Source organism: Notamacropus eugenii, chromosome 5, assembly GCF_028372415.1.
Source record: "Notamacropus eugenii isolate mMacEug1 chromosome 5, mMacEug1.pri_v2, whole genome shotgun sequence".
In the NCBI taxonomy this organism is placed as follows: domain Eukaryota; kingdom Metazoa; phylum Chordata; class Mammalia; order Diprotodontia; family Macropodidae; genus Notamacropus; species Notamacropus eugenii.
The window spans coordinates 374,944,289-374,961,680 of record NC_092876.1 but is presented as its reverse complement, the minus strand read 5'-3'; the positions used below and the strand labels follow the sequence as shown (position 1 = coordinate 374,961,680).

General features: G+C 37.0%; 1 protein-coding gene across 1 annotated transcript in view; it reads right to left on the bottom strand.

Annotated features, from left to right (window-relative positions):
- The window catches only part of ASB11 (ankyrin repeat and SOCS box containing 11), a 128,349-nt gene that overhangs the window by 11,121 nt on the left and 99,836 nt on the right, over positions 1-17,392 (bottom strand). Inside the window, exons 5-8 of the mRNA XM_072614324.1 lie at positions 17,186-17,265; positions 6,077-6,184; positions 5,089-5,239; positions 3,081-3,215 (exon numbers count right to left, since the gene is read on the bottom strand). Coding sequence (XP_072470425.1) covers positions 3,081-3,215; positions 5,089-5,239; positions 6,077-6,184; positions 17,186-17,265 — 474 coding nt within the window. The remainder of the gene's footprint in view (positions 1-3,080; positions 3,216-5,088; positions 5,240-6,076; positions 6,185-17,185; positions 17,266-17,392) is intronic.

The window sequence follows — 17,392 nt, the reverse complement described above, 5'->3', positions numbered from 1 at the left end:
AGTAATATGGTGATAATGATAGTAGTAGTAATAGTAGTGGTGGTGGTTAGTAGTGGTGGTAGTGATGATGGGGTGGTAGTGGCAGTAGTAGTGGTAGTGAAAGTACTAGTGGTAGTGACAACTTAGTAGTACTATCAGTAGTGATAGAAGGAGTAGGAAAAGGAAGAGTAACTTGAATTTATACATTTATAAGAGGCTTTAGGATTAGCAAAGTACTTCCCTCACAACCTTGTATGATAGATGCCATCATTATCCCCATTTTATAGATGAGGAAACTAAGGCTCTGAGAGTGACTTGCTTATGATAACAAGGCTAGTGTGAGAAGCAGCATTCACACCCAGGTCTCCTAAATCCACATCCAGCACTACATATACAATGTGACCTCCAAAGTACTGGGTGATTCCAAGATTTTTGAGGGTTCTTCTAAGATGGGGTGGCCAATCTTAAAATCAAAGAGAAGGTTCAGAAGAATTCCCGTTGAAAGGAAGGTGGATTTTTGGCATTATCTGACTCCGTACCACCCTGCCACAGAATCTATCTCCCAACTCCTGGACATTTCACCAAAATAAATAAATAAACCCAAAATGTGGATAGAGAGAAGAAAACGGGTTCTCTCAAACTAAGATTAGATTAGGGACTGAACCCATATTTCATTGGTCATAGAAAATTCCAGGAGGAGAAAACTCCTTTCACTCATGCACATCAGTAATTGCTCTGAAATGTGTAATTTTGGAGATATGCCTAGAAAACTGAAGAATTAAGTGACCAGCTCATGGTCACCTGGTCATTCTATAATAAAAGTGATACTTGAACACAGGTATTCCTCACTTTGAAAACAGATCCCCAAAACTACTCCATGCAGCCCTTCACTGAGCAACTATTATGAGCAAAATGCCATGTAAAAACCACAGGACTGTCAGTGTCCTCATCACAGACCTATTTATGAGTTATGCGAACCATCTAATGTTCTTTGAACTTCAGTTTCCTCATCTCTAAAATGGAGATGATAATAATACCTTCCTAGCCTACATCAAGGGGCCACATGAGAATTAAATGAGACCATGTAGGCAACAGCATCTTGAAAACAATTAAGTATGTACTTAAATAGTTCAACGTTTCATGATGCTATTATTGTGGGCATTCCCTCCACTAAAAGAGATCACAACCTCTCCATACCTCAGGAGATAGTCTTCTTGAGTTGCTGTGAGGGCAAACAAAGTAGGATCTTTTGCTGTTTTTGCTTATACCAAGAAGTATAATGTCTCTGAAAAATGTGATTAAGGAAGATCTTTCCTACCCCTTGTGGGGCCTGGGAAGCTTTGTAGGAAGGCCTATACCTTTCATTAATGAGGCACTAGTCTTCAAGGGATGTGATGCCCTCTGGCTCTAAAAAGGTGTATAAAGACTCTGAGGGTGCAGTTTTATTTTGGGGCTTAGTTTTTGGAAGAAGGTTTGAGTGCCAGATGAAAGTATAGGAAGTCACTAAGCAGCTTTGAAAAACCCAGATGTTGGTGCTTCCCTCTCTGGTAACTATGGTCAGACAGTTGGACCTGTCTGTTGATTTGTGATATATGTATTGATTATGTTCAGACACAGGAAGCCATGTCTGTTGATCTTTGATTTCTTTGTATTTTCTCTGAAGTTCAGGGTGCTGACTTTTTCCCCTAAACTAACTGAATGATATATGTACTTTATTAAAGGAATGATACATGTGCTTGATTAAAGTGATTTTTTAACCCCTCAGAAGTTACCTTTCCCTTTAGAGAAGCAGATAAGGAACCTGTGGTAGCAGGCTCCCCTGTGTATGTTGGGGTGCTTACTGATACAGTTGCTATGGCCAAAGAAAATGTCATTACCCAGTGGCCAACCTCTGGTTGCTTCTCCAAACTGAATTAAGCCTCATCCTTGGACTAGAGACATATAATCCATCACCATATCTATACTTAAAGCCTTCTATCTTGGTACCTACTATGTGCCAAGAGGAGCAGCTAGAGTGAGGAAGACTCATCCTCTTGAGTTCAAATCTGGCCTTGGACACTTACTAGTTGTATATCCCTGGGTACGTCATTTAATCCTGTTAGCCTCAATTTCCTCGTCTGAAAAATGAGTCAGAGAAGAAAATGGCAAACCACTCCAATATCTTTGCCAAGAAAATTCCAAATGGGATCATGAAGAGTCAGACATGACTGAAACAGCTGCACAACAAAAAATATCTAAATATGTGTGTATATATATATATATGTATGTATATATAGATCTTTATATATGTGTGTGTATGTATACACATTTGTGATATAGATCTTTACATACATAGATCTATGCACATTTGCCTGCATAGATCTTTTTATACATATGTACACACATTTGTGTATACAGATCTTTATATACACAGTTCTGTGTACACACGCATACACATAGATGTACACACACTGAAGAACAACACAAGACAGGAACTACCAGCAGGGAGGTACTGTTGGAGTGCTATTGGAGTCCAGGGGAAGGAGCTTCTCTGGAGCAATTAGGGAGGTATCCACCAAGAAGATGGGACTCCATCTCTATCTTAAACATGAGGAGCATTCATAAAAGCAGAGAGGAAAGAAGGAAAGAAATAATGACAGAACAAAAGAAAGCATGGCTAAAGAATAATGAGCAGTCCAGTTTTATTGGAAGATTTTCCCAGTAGATGGGGGAACAAAAGGGTGGGGCAGGGGGTTCACTCTTAGTCCTGACTACAAGCACAGAATGGGATCCAGTATAAGAAGGAATGCAACTATAGTCATATCAGTTTTGCAAGAAATTTGGGAAAATTTGGGGAAAGGAAAAAGGGAATGAAATTGCAAATGAAAGATTGTAAACAGAACAATAAAAAGGTTTGAAAAATAGAATTATTATTTGTTATAAATATTATATTATTGTAAATATATTGTTATAAAATAAAATATATTATTTATATATTTATAAATCATAAATATATAAACTTTTATATTTCTGTATTATATAAATTCTATATTATTATAAAATTCTAAAATTATTTTTATTTAAATAATACATATTATTTTCTTTTACTTCATCTTTTTTACCTGCTTCAAGTAGCCTCTTGGCACAGGCTATCTGCTGATTTTCACAAGCCACATAAAGTGGAGTGCCAAGGTGTCTGATATTTTCATTTATATTTGCTCCATGAGATACAAGGGATTCCATACACCCCAGGTGACCTATGGGCCAAAGACAAAACAGTTAATAGTATAATTGTTGCTATCTGGCCTTCTTTCTTGAAGAAGACCAATGGTATCAGGAGGGTGATGTCTTAACTTGCAAGTGATCTGGATTTAAGTGAGGCAGAGCCAGGCAAAATCATCAGCCTCACTCTCTCCTCCAGGGTCATCTCAGTCCAGTGGCAATACATAGCATAATGCATCTTATTTAAAGACAATGACAATGGTTTTCTCGTTGCCAGACCTTGAGATCTGGAGATGGCTTATCTATAAAGCTGGAACCTAAGTCAGTTACTGAGCAGAGTGAACAAGTTCAAACAGAAAATCTGAATGCTTCTAAAACCTTTGCTTTCAACAACTGTGGGTCTCCTTTCCACCCATAGCCATCATATCCCCTCCATTTCTTTCATGAATGCTATGATCATGCTTTTTACCATCTCATGATCAACCCTTTCTGAGGGGTTTCTTTGAACTTAACTAGGCCACTCCTCAAAGGACAGAAACTCAGTCAGTCCATTGCCAGGCTACATTTGAAGACTTTCTAGTTTGGAAAAACCTGTCAAACACCACTGGCTCAGCTGGCAGAGCCCTCATGAACCTGAGGTGAATTCCACATGGTTTCTCAGGAAGGCTTTGATGGAGGGGCAATTAATTAGCAGGGCTAATTTTGAAAACAAAATTTTGAAAACAAAAAACACAAAAAAAAACCTCCCAGTGGCCTGAGAAGTGCCTTCATTTTTCTTTCATTCTTGATATATTATCAGTACTAAAGTAGAAATAAAATACAATTGGGGAGGAAATCAGGTATCCCATGTGGCTCTGGGGGCAAAGATCTTCTATAGGCTCACTACAGGGCACTTTGAAATGGGGCAAGAGATAGGCAAAAACAGAAACGTTGAAAAACTTTTCCCAAATTGAGCTTTCAGGTGCCTCTGGTGTCCGCATATAAAACTGAAGAAAAAAAGAGGTACATAATGATGATCAGGAAGCCAGGGTAAGGCAAACAAAGCCAGATTAAATTGAACTGGCTATTCTTTAAGTCCAAAACTTCACATTTTAAAAATGTGTTCTCTTTTTTTAAGTTCTCATAAATCTTTACTCTAGTATTGGTCCAATGAATGTAAGACAGAACCACCTCTTCTCTTAATAAACCTCTTTACTTTTGATTCAGCAGGAAATAAAAAATTTGCAATAATCCTCCAGAGCTAAGCATGAAAGCCAGGATTCATGGAAAAGAAAAAGAATTAGCGTTGTCTACAGACTCTTGCAGTTGCAGAAATTATATTTTCCAGATAGGAAATTGACCATCTTTGCTTAACTAAGGGCACTGGCTCTGAGACAATAGGCTTTTCATTCTTTTTAATGACTGCAAACAATGGGACCTATGTACTTTTTTTTAACACCTGATTTATTTGGGGCAGGGATTTTTATAAAGGCTTTGAAATCTCTCTCTACTACCTTGTTTTCTTTCAAGTGCAAGGTGATACTCACTGGCTCAACAAATATCAAGGCCCTACTACAAAACAGATGCTATGGATACAAAGACAAAACCCCAAAAGATAGTCTCTATCCTTAAGAAACTTGGGATCAAGGGAAGGAAAAAAAGATGAGCTAGGAAATGCTAATGGTGCAATTAGAAAGGCATAACATTTAATGGTTTTTCAGTCATGTCCGATTCTTCATGACCCCTTTTGGAGTTTTCATGGCAAAGATCCTGAAGTGGTTTGCCATTTCCTTCACTAGCTCATTTTACATGAAACTGAGGCAAACAGGATTAAGAGACTTGCCCAGAGTCAGACAGCTAGCAAGTCTTAGAAGTCAGACTCTAGGCCCACTGTGCCACCTCGCTGCCCATAATATTTTGTAAACGTACCTCTTTTGGCAGCTTCATGGATGGGAGATGCAAGATCACACACAGCATGGGGACTAGCACCATGTTCTAACAGTAAGTTCACACAGTCCTGGCTTCCACTAACACAGGCATTGTACAAAGGTGTGTGCCAATCAACAGTCACTCCATCAACCTGAAGAAGGAAAAAAGACAAATCTATCTGTGGAGGGCAAATAATTAGCAGTGCAATTTTTAAATAACCTCCCAGTTGGCCTGGAACCAAACTGTCTTCAATTTTTTTTCATTTTGGGAACATAATAATACTAAAATAGTTAGAAATTGGGCAATTGATGTGGAGATAGGGACAAAAAGAGGGCACATTTTTTGAGAAGAACTTTCCAAGTGGAGATGTTAGATAATAGTCAGAGGATTGTTAACCCCTGTCTTCCTGGGTATTTCCTCATTTATCACTCATCTATTCTCTCATTAATGTCTTTACCAGGTTCTCTTCCCCTTCCCAGAAACTGGGTGAGAAGTAGGAAACACACAGAAAATAGGAACTGTTTGGCTTATATTTACTGTTGACGCCAAAGAAAATGATGATAGAAAATCAGGGTCAATTTATGGCAAGGTTTGATGCTCTCTCAGAGGATTGCAATTTCCCATTTTTACATGCTGGAGGTGCACTGTCTTAGTTCAAGGCCCACTTTAATGCCAGATTGAATTCAGCAAAGTAAGGAAGATGGAAATAGATGATTTCTAAGAACTCTTCAAACTCTATTAATTTATGTCATTCAGAGCTGAAAATATAAACGTCACAATAATACCCATTAGTTTGGAATTCAGGGTTTTAGTTTTTTCTAAGGCTTAAAAAACCCCAAAACTTGACTGATATAATCATCTACAAAAGACCATTGTTAGCACTTAAAAATCTGTGTGAACAAAGCACTCAAAAATATCCTGGTGGAACTGAGTTGGGTTTTTTTTTTTCCTATCCCACTTTCTAAGATAAGATATGAATGGAACTGACCTGAGCCCCATGCTTCAACAGAACACCGGCACAAGTCGAGTGGCCCCCTAGGCAAGCTTCATGAAGTGGAGACACTCGATCAGCTGTAATGAGGTTTACACCATATCCCTTGTGAAATGAGAACAGGCAAAGTATAAGGGAGTAGATACCAACCTATGATACCAGTTGGTTATCTTTAAAGTAATTCTGCAAGAGTCAATTTAGCAATCATGACTAGATCTCATGGTCCATTAGGACCTAGTATTATACCATGTCAGAAGTAATATGGAGGTGCTTCAGACTGGAAATGCACATTTTTTAAATTAAAAAAAAAGAAATTATAACAAATATTTATTTTACCCCTTGGAAACCTAAAGCATTTCATTGTTTGAGGAACGTAAAAATGTATTGTGTACATTTCTATTTATTCAGAAAACTATCTTTTTAGGGTGTATATTTGCAGATTCTTAGCATTAAGGTTTTGGCCCCCAGCATGTCAGATGAATTCATAGGAAGCAATGAAAAAGAATTGCACAGAATGAACAGGAATGAATGGTTCGTGACGGGCATCTCTTGAGGGAAGATCCATATCAATGAGATCACAGACCCACAGTAAAATGTAGATAAGAAGAAAGAAAAAAGAAAGACATTTCTGGGATTTATTTTTTTGGGCCATATTTCAGAAAAATACACTTTCCCCCAATTTTTCTCCATTCCTAAATTGCTAAAGCCCCTTTATTTTCCTTCTCTGATGCAAAAGCATGAATATTATCTATTAGTAGGGAAAAATGAGGTAAGAGAAATAATAAACTGTTATTTGTTTGTTCAAATGATTCAACAGTTCCAACTTTAAATCTGAACTGTTTCTGAGTTTTCTCTGAACCAGAGACCCTAGACATTAGCTCATATAAACCTTTAAGGTTAGCATATCCTTTCTCTAACTATCCTTCAATAATGTTTCCTGTTACAAATCCATGCAATCAGTCTGCATCACCCTTTCCCCATCCTTACCGTATCAAATTCCAGGTTATTCTCTCAATTTTTTCAATGATAATAACTGAAATTTATATAGCACTTAAATATGACAGTAATCCCTCACTGGCCTAAAAGCTCATTGAAAGTAGGGATTATTTTTATTCTTTGTATTTGTATACAGAGCATTAAGAACTGACCTTGTACATAGTAAGGTGTTTAAATAAATGCTTGTCGATCAATTATCTCAATGCTCCACAGGTTAAGGAAAATTATGGTATAATGGGCTCCTTGACCTCTGAAGTATTGGTTGTTGTTCTTAAGTCATGTCAGACTCTTAGTGATTCCATTTGGGGTTTTCTTGGCAAAGATAGTAGAGTAGTTTGCCATTTCCTACTCCAGCTCCTTTTACAGATGAGGAAACTGAGGCAAACCAAGTGAAGTGACTTGCCTAGGATCATACAACTAGTAAGAATCTGAGGCCATATTTGAACTCAGGAAGATGAATCTTCCTGATTCAAGGCCTGACTCTGTAATCACCTAGCTGCACCCAATCTAAAGTCTTGTACAGCTCTAAATCTGTGATCCTACAATCCTGAAACAGTGAAATGGCCCCACTTATTCCTTTTCTGTGTTGTGCTAACAACTTCAGAGCTATGATTGCTTTATTTTTCAAGAAAAACAAAAAATGTCAAAGTTGCTGCTGGTCCTAGACTGAGAATCTTTGAAAGAATTACCAGAAGGCTTGCAAAATACGTTTCTGTTTTTGTTTTTTCTTATGGGTGGGCCTTTAGGGAGATGTTGTTTGTCTTTTGGAAGAGGGCCAATGACATCACAGGTAAGTTGGAGTTAAGTGAGGCAGAGTTGCACAAAGTCATCTGCCCCACTCTGTCTTCCATAGTCATCAAAGTCCAGTGGCTGGACAACTGGAATAGCCAGCGTTGTGTTGACAAAAGTCAAGGTAACTGGAAGAACCCAGGATGCAATGGATGACCTTGGCACCTTCAGTGTCTGACCAACTCCTAAGCACTCCGCAGCACCTACTTCTGCCACCTTCATGGCTGTTGGAACAAACTGTTCTCATCTGCCCATTCCACCAGAGAAGTCTTCACAGGCTTGGGGCAGACATCCCCCTAGTTCACCGATGGGTTCAAGGCCTGTCAGCTACCCTCAACCTGGTTCAGTCCATTTACTGAGATGGTTTTACCAAGGTGTGGATCCTGCATATGTTACAGCTTCTTGGAGCCACAGGTGAGAGTTAAGGGCCAGGTGGACACCAAAGGTGGATGAGCAGCCCTGAAAAGCACTCAGCAAGCCCTCACATCAGAGGTGGTACAGGGGAAAACTAGATTCCATTTTTAGAAATAGTCTTGAAGCAACTTCAGTCACAAGGTTTTTCTGATTAATGACTCCAATATCTTGATCTTTCTTCCCAGAAAAATTAAAATACTTTTCATATTCATTTCAACAAGCTTCAGATAGTATGTTTGGCACAATCCCTAGTCTTTTTCATTTTTGTGAGACCTTACAAGAGTTAATCCAAAATAATTCTGCATTCTCTATTTCCCATTTCTGACTGGAGAACTACCCAGGAGATACCTGGTATTCTGGACATAAACTAGGTGTGGGATCCAAAGGGCACTCAAATCCATGGCCTTTTATGGATAATGCTGCAAGAGAGTCCAAGAAAAACTCACTGGCTGCTGATATACTTCTGCTTGTAGTTCACAGTCTGATGAGGGCAGGGACTGTATCTTCCATTTTCCTTAAAAACTTCATCTCATCTGGTACACAATGAACATCCATGAAAGGCTGACTGATCAACTGACCTTAACCTGAATGGTTAGTGTGGCCTTTTGTTCTTAGATGAGTACGCCATAGGCCTCTGCAGGATAAGGTATCAGTTACTTTCTAAATTTCTCTGCTATGCTGTGGACATTTGCACCATGATTATAAACTTTTCTTTTCTCCTTGATGGAGCAGATTTTAAGATTAAGGAAGAATGTTCCTGAGCAAGAATTATTTATTAGCTCCCCTGATATATTAGACTTACAACTTCTGCCATGACTGGCTTTTTATTCCCCTAGGGGGGAAACCTATGCATGTGCATAGTTTATGAAAATTCAAAATAAAAAACAAATGTTTATATGTTACAAAAAGATTCACCCTGGGGTTCCTTTAACTCAAAGTTTTTCCCAAAATGAACTGAATTGGATTAATGAATTGTTTACAGATCTGTTCCAATTCAACATTCTCCTTGGAATGTTTTTCCCTTCTACATTCACCAAGCAAAGCCCCATCCATCCTCCAGAATCCAGGTCAAGTGCTGGTGTCTTCATGAGTGCTTTCCAGATGCCTCCAGAAAGATATGACCGCTTGACCACTCCATGGCATTTTGTTATAGCCCTTATTATATTCTTCAAGTAGCTTGTACTGCAAGGCATACCTGGCTTCTACCTCCTACTACAGTGTATGCTCCTTAAAGTAACAAACATTTGGCATCTTCTTTTGAAAAAAAAAAAAGTCTTGACTTCTGTATTCATAGAGGTTGGGCTCAAATTCCATTTCTTATGGAAGTCTTGGGCAGGGGCACCTAAATGGCACACTGCATAGAGTGCCGGGCCTGGAGTCAAGAGGATCTTAGTTCAACTCTGACCTCAGAAACTTACTGTGTGACCCTGGGAAAGTCACTTAATCTTGTTTGCCTCAGTTTCCCACATGTAAAATAATCTGAAAAAGGAAATGGCAAACCACCCTAGTGTCTTTGCCAAGAAAATCCCACAAAGAGCCAGACACTACTGAAATAACAGCAAAACACTCTCCACCAACCTTCTCCAGTGAGGAAATTTTCTTCATCAATGGAAGATTATTTAGCAATGGATTTGTGATATAACTACTATAAGGAGCTTCTGGTGAGGAAACTCATGAATTATTTTACAATTTATAAGCTTAGAGAGTTGCCAGGGCAGACTGAGAGCGACCCTTTCCAGGTCACACAGACAGTATGTGTCAGAGTCAGGAATTAACCCAGCACTTCCTCACACCAAGATGCCTCTCAACTTATCCACAAAGAAGTAAAAATGATAAAGAAAAAATTAAAAAGGAAATAGTAGAGATAAATATCCTGTTCTAAAAGAAGGAAGAAAAGAAAAAGAGGGAGGATGGAGAGAATTTTACAAGCTTAGTAACAAGTCACCACATATACCTGCTCCTTCATCCTTGCTCCTTGACAGAGAAAGGAGGTAAGATTTCTGAGAAGAGGGGGGTTGAAAAAGCAAATTAAACCTTCCCTATAATTTAGTTGGATGCCTCAGCAAGATATATTGATTAGGGTTAGGGAAAGAAGTTAAAAGTTAAGTAACCCAGGGCCAAGCAAGTCTGAATATTGAAGACAAACCACCAACAAACTTTGTTTTGACCCCAACCTGAGGTAAAGCTAAAGATGGTGTAAAAGGGACCAATTTGTTTCTACTCATTAGCTTGCTCTAAAATGAGAATTCTTAACTATTTTTTGTTTTATGGACCCCTTCAGTGGTCAGTCTGGTGAAGCCTATGAATCCCTTCTCAGAACAATGCTTTTAAGTCTGCAAAATAAAATATGTAAGACTACAAAGGGAACCAGTTATATTGAAAGAGTTCTAATATTTCTTTTAAGTTCATGAACCTCTAATCTAAAATAATTTACATGCTTCTAGTTAAAATTGTTTAAATTTAATTCAGTTCAACAAATCTTTTTGATAACATCTATTATGTTCAAAGCATTTCAACATCTTGTTGTCATTCGGTCATTTCAGTTGTGTCTGACTCTACATGACCCAATTCAGGGCTTCTTGGCAAAGATACTGGAGTGGTTTACCATTTCCTTCTCCAGCTCATTTTACAGATGAGGAAACTGAGGCAAATTGGGGTTAAATTACTTGCCCAGGGTCACACAGTAAGTATCTGAGGTCAAAATTGAATACCGGTCTTCTGGACTCCAGGCCCACTACTCTATCCACTGTTATCACCTAGGTGCCCATTTATTAAATTCAAAATGTGCATAATGCCCTTTTATAGCTTTTTAGATAAGGCAGGGAGCCCTATGAGGAGGAAGATTTGTTGCAAATAAGGAAAATCGGGAAAGTCTGCGTACAGTAGGTGACATGTGAATTGAGTTTTAATGTAAGAATTCAGCAGATAAAGAGAGGAAGTATAAAACATTCAGAGAAAAGTGAATAAAGTACAGAGGGCAAAAACTGTCTTTTGTCTCATTTCAAATACAGAAAGTGAAAAGTTTTAAACTTTTTAAAACAGTTTTAAACATTCTGAGTTTGAGACAATGGTAGAATATCTACATGAATGTGTTCTTTGCATAGATGAAAATTTGGCAAAGTGCCTGACATGTAGTAAACTCTTAATAAATGCTCATTGATTTATTGCTTGAGTCTGGAGAATAGAAGTCAGAGCTAGATATAAATACCTGGGAGTCATCTACATAGTAGTTGAAGCCCTGAGAGACAACAAGGCTGCTAAAAGGGACAAGGACAATAACTCAAAAAGTCTTAAGTCTGAGACTTGGATTCAAGTCTCAAATGTTACCCTTGCTATATGCCTTTCTGAGCCTCAGTTTTCTCCACTGCAAAACAAAGGGTTTCGACTAGATGGACTTTAAAGACCCTTCTTTTCTAAATCCATGAATCATAAGATACATAAGACACCATTTTTTGTATTTATTTAATTTTCCCCCAGTTACATATAAACAACAATTTTTAACATTTGTTTTTAAAACTTTGAGTTCCAAATTCTCTCCTTTCCTCCCTCCACCCCCCCCACCCCCCACTAAGAAGGTAAGCAATTCCATATAGGTTATATATTTATTCATAGTCATGCAAAATCTATCCATAATAGTCACGTTGTAAAAGAAAACACGGACAAAAGAAAACTCAAGAAAAATAAAGTGAAAGAAAAAAAGTTGCTTCTGTGTTGAATCTGTGTTCAGACACCACCAGTTCTTTCTCAGGAGATAGATAGTATTTTTTACCCTAAATTCTTCAGAGTTGTTGTCATGGGTCGTTGTATTGTAAGAATAGCTAATTCACAACTGATCATCCTATAATATGACTGTTACTTTGTACCCATTACATTTCACTTTCCATCAACCCATATAAGTCTTTCTCGGTTTTTTGTGAGAACATCCTGCTCATCATTCCATCTTATAGTATAATAGTATTCCATCACAATTACAAACCACAACTTATTAAGTCATTCCCCAATTGATAGTCATCCCCTCAATTTCTAATTCTTGCTGCTATAAATATTTTTATACATATAGATCCTTTTTCTTTTTGTTTTTTATCTCTTTTGGGATATAGACCTAGTGGTGGTATTGCTAGGTCAAAGGGTATGCATGGTTTTATAGCCCTTTCAACATAGTTCCAAATGACTATACAAAATAGTTTAATCAATTCACAACTCCAACAACATTATATTAATGTCTTATTTTTTCCCACATCCCTTCCAACATTTGTCATTTACTTTTTTTGTCCTATTATCTAATCTAATAGGCATAATGTAGTACTTCAATATTATTTTAACTTGCGTTTCTCCAATCAATAGCGAGTTAGAATATTTTTTCATATGACTATAGATAGCTTTAATTACTTCATCTGAAAATTGATTATGTCTTTTGATAATTTATCAATTGAGGAATGGCTCTTATTTTTATTAATCTGACACAGTTCTCTATATGTTAGAGAAATGAGGCCTTTATCTTGCTTCAAAAAATTTTTTTCTCTGTTACTATTGCTAACTGTATTTACCTCTATCCTATTTCCTCTAGCCCTGTTTATTCTATTTTCTCTCTCCTTTCATCCTGTCCATCCTCAAAAGTGTTTGGCTTCTGACTATCCCTTCCCCCAGTCTGCCCTCCCTTCTATCACCCCTCTTTTCTTATCCCTTTCTATTTTCCTGTAGAGTAAGAGAGATTCCTATACCCCCTTGTCTGTGTATCTTATTTCCCAATTATATGTAAAAATAATTTCTAACATTCATTTTTATAACTTTGAGTTCCATATTCTCGTCCTTCCTCCCTCCCTACCCAACCCCACTAAGAAAGCAAGCAATTCAATATAGGTTGACACCATTTCTTTATAATACTATATTATAACATAATAACAATTATATATGCATGTATACATATATATGTATATATATATATCTGTCTTTTAATCTCCTTCTGCTATACCATGACACAAACATGCCACAATTTTTCTTCTGTAAGTTTCCTACAGTCAGACATTCGGATGTTTTTTTTACAGATAATATAGCTATAAATAACTTGTACAGATGGTTCTTATTTATTAGTGATAATTCTCTTAGGACACATTCCCTGTAGTGAGATTACTGGGTCAAAGGATGTGGTTATTTGCATTGCTCTTGTAACGTGCTTTTTGACTCAATAATCCCACCATGGGAAATACAGTCTAAGAGAATTTTCCTAAGGAAGAGTTCTCACCAATTTGTAATGTCATCAGCAATGAGTTAAATTTTCTCATTTTTGTTAATGTTTGTCAATTTTGCAGTTGACATCTCAAGAGTTGTTTTAGTTTGCACATTTGTAATTAATTCACTGTTTCAGAGACTGAACTTCCCCCATCCCCTACCCCCAGACCCCTACAGTATGGTGCTAGATTTGGAATCAGAAAGACCTGGATGCAAATTATGCTTCTGAGGCTAACCACTTCTCTGACCATTGGCATGTGACTTAATTTCTCTGATAGTTTCCAAACCTGAAATGGCAATAAATCCTATGGTGTTTTGCAAATACAGGTCAAATGTGATTATGTAATCAAATGTGATATGTTCAAAAGTCCCTTTCAAATGTCAAAGAACTATATAAATGGCATTATTATTATTTGTTGTTGGTATTATTACCTTGTTCTCATCTTTTTTGTTAGTGTTAAGGTTTTTATAGAAACCATCTGAGGATTAGTTGATATACTGTTACTATTTTCTATTTAATGTTCTGTAGACTACTGAGCAGGTAGGGAAAAAAATGACATTTTTGTTATTGAATAAGAGTATTGAGCGATCAGGTCATCTTCTATATACTAAATAAGTTAATAAAAAGCCCTTTGGTATGTTTATTGGCATTTTATCAAATCTATAAATTAATTTAGCAAGTATGCTTTTTTGGTTACTCCAACCCATCCATGGAAATTGGCTATCTCTCTAATTATTCAGTTCCTTTATTTCTGTCAGTAATGTTTCATAGTTATCCTTACAAATACCCCATGAGTAATTGAGCTAATCAATTCCCTTATTTTGTTGTTGTTATAAATAAGATTTACACCTTAAATACATTTCTGTTCTTTATCAGTAGTACACAAGGATATAAGTGATTACATAAGCTTATCTTATAACCTTCAACACTGTTCATTTTATTTTCTCAATACATTTTTTATCTCTTGTATTTTTTAGATATGCAATCTAGTCATCTACAAATAATGATGCTGTGCTCTCTTCTTTTCTAGTGTTAATCCCTCTAATTTTGTCATGGCTTACTGCAATTTTCTAAAATAATACTTTCCTAAAGTAATATCAAGGGTAGCTAGGTGGCACAGTGGAAAGAGTGCTGGACCTGGGATCAGGAAGACTAATCTTTCCGTGTTCACATCACATACTAGCTGTGTGACCTTGGGCAAGTCACTTAACCCTGTTTGCCTCAGTTTTTTATCTGTAAAATGAACTGAAGAAGGAAAAGGCAAGTCATTTCAGCATCTTTGACAAGAAAATCCCAAATGGGATCACCAAGAGTCAGACAAGACTGAACAACAACAAGAAAGCAATGTCAAATAGTAGTAGCCAAAGTAGGCACCATAATTCTGAACTTGGGTTTAGTGGGATGGTTTTTAATTCTTCTCCATTGCCTATAATATACACTCTTAGTTTCAGATAGATGTCTTTAATCATATTAAAAAAAAAACAAAAATCCTCTACACATACTCTTCTTAATATTTTTATCATAAATTGATCTTTTGTCAATAGTCTAGTGAGGCAATGTCATGACTTATCAAATTTTTCTTAGTGACATTATGGTAATCATTTTCCTAATGCTGAAATCTCCTTACACTGCTATTAGTAATACAATTTGATTGCAGTGAATGATGATTTTTAGTTAACTCAATATTTTGCTCATTATTTTTGTGCTTATTACATTCATTTATTGAAACTGAAATTAGTGAAACTGGCTTGTAATTTTCTTTATCAGTGGTCTCTTTGCCAGAAGAACAGGATAATTTGAACTACATATAAATAGGGATTTTGAACAGAAATTTAAACTGCTTTCATGATAATGTCATTTTCTGAGTTATCCCAAATTCAAAATCAGTGAAGTCTGAATGAATACATCTTTCTATAGCGTCAGCTGAAAACAAAACACCCACTAATTTGTAGATAAGTGTTGACTTCAGCAACAAGATCTCATATTAAACAGGGCTTATTTTTTCCCTTCCATAAGAGTCACATCTGAATTTTTTACTCCCTTATCAGACTGCTCTGAAATGGAATTATAATGTAAGTCAAGGAGGAAATATGATTCACCTTACAAGATTTCAAAGTAGATTAATATTTTCCAAAGAGACTACATAAGAAGGTAGATAAAATGGTGATCTGCCGCTGATACTTATTAGCCACATGACTCTAGTATCTGAGAAGCTGGGCTCACATTCTGACTCATATTACTTGTATGGCCTTGGGCAAATTATCTTCCATCTCTGGCCTCAGTTTCTTCATCTGTAAAATGAGTGATAACTTGATAGCCTTTGACGTTCTTTCCAGTTGTAAATCAGTGATCCTTAGTTCAGGACTTTACCATGTCTCACTCAAATCATTCAATGGTCTGCCTAATTTTTCTCCCCACATTTCATTCTTCCCACAGCTATGAAAGTGATTTTTCTTAAGCACAGATCTGTACATGTCACTCCCCTAGTCAATCAACTCTTGTGGCTCTCTATTGCTTTGAGGCACAAATATGAACCACTCAGTTTGACTTTACAGCCCCTGGCCCCATCTTTCTTTCCACTCTCACTGCACAACACTCCCCCTCCCACACTCTGCCTTCCAACCAAACTGGCCTTGTTTCTTTCATGCACATACAGCACTTTATCTCCAGTCCATGCGCAGAATATACTCCCTTCTCACCTCTTTTTCAATGCGATACACTATCTGTCAATTCCATGCATTTTCACTGGCTATCCGCCACACCTGGAAATCTCTCTCAAATCTCTCTTTATCTCAAGGAAGCATTGGCTTCCTTTCAAGGTTCAGCTAAAATTCTGTCTTCCAATCACCTTTAATGCTAATACTTTTGCTCCATTGATTATTTCCAGTATTTCCTTCTTGTTGTCATTCAGTTGTGTCTGACTCTTTGTGACCCCATTCGAGGTTTTCCTGGCAAAGATACTAGAGCGGTTTGCCAAGTCTTTCTCCAGCTCATTTTATAAGATGAGGAAACTGAGGCAAATGGCGTTAAGTGACTTGTCCAAGATCACATAGCTACTAAGTGTCTGAAGCCAAATTTGAACTCACCAAAGTCTTCCGAATTCTCATTGTGTGCTATCCGTTGCACCACCTAGCTGCCCAGCACAAATTCAAGCAAAACCAAATCTAACTATTTATACATTGTAGGCACTTGATAAATATTTGTCAAACTGATCCTAAGATCTTAAGTTATTTAAATTCCCTCAGGTTCTGTTCCTTCATTGTAAGTAAAACAGGGATGATAAGCATCGCAACATTAATCTCCCAGGACTGTAAGGACCAAATGAGATGTTTTGCAAATGTTTAAAGTGCTGTATGAATGCCAGTTATTATTGACTTCCCTCTTAAGCAAGATATATCTGTACTGACCAACTCTCCTAGTATTCCTCTAAGCTAAGGGAGGGTGGGAAGGGATGCTAGTATCCTCATTCTGCAGGAGACATCAAAATGTGACCTTGGAGTGAAGGCCTGAAACTGACAACTGCATTCCTTATTTATATTAATTATATCAATTAACATAGAGCAATTATATTCATCATATTAATAATGAATAGCTATTGATATCAAAAATTAACTCTAAGCTTAATAATAAGACATTAATTTAGTAATTAATATCAGTAATATTAGTTTAAAAGCTACCTGACTGATGAGCATCCTTAGAGAAAGGAGACGTCCATTAACAGCAGCATCATGCATGGGAGACCAATCAGACACAAAATCTGTATAAAGATGGAGGAAATGTTTAATGACATCATAGGCCATATTTGAGTTTGATAGCGCCTAATGATCTAGGGGCACATCATAATCCCCTAATACATGAAAACCTTTTTCGGTTCAAAGTCCTAG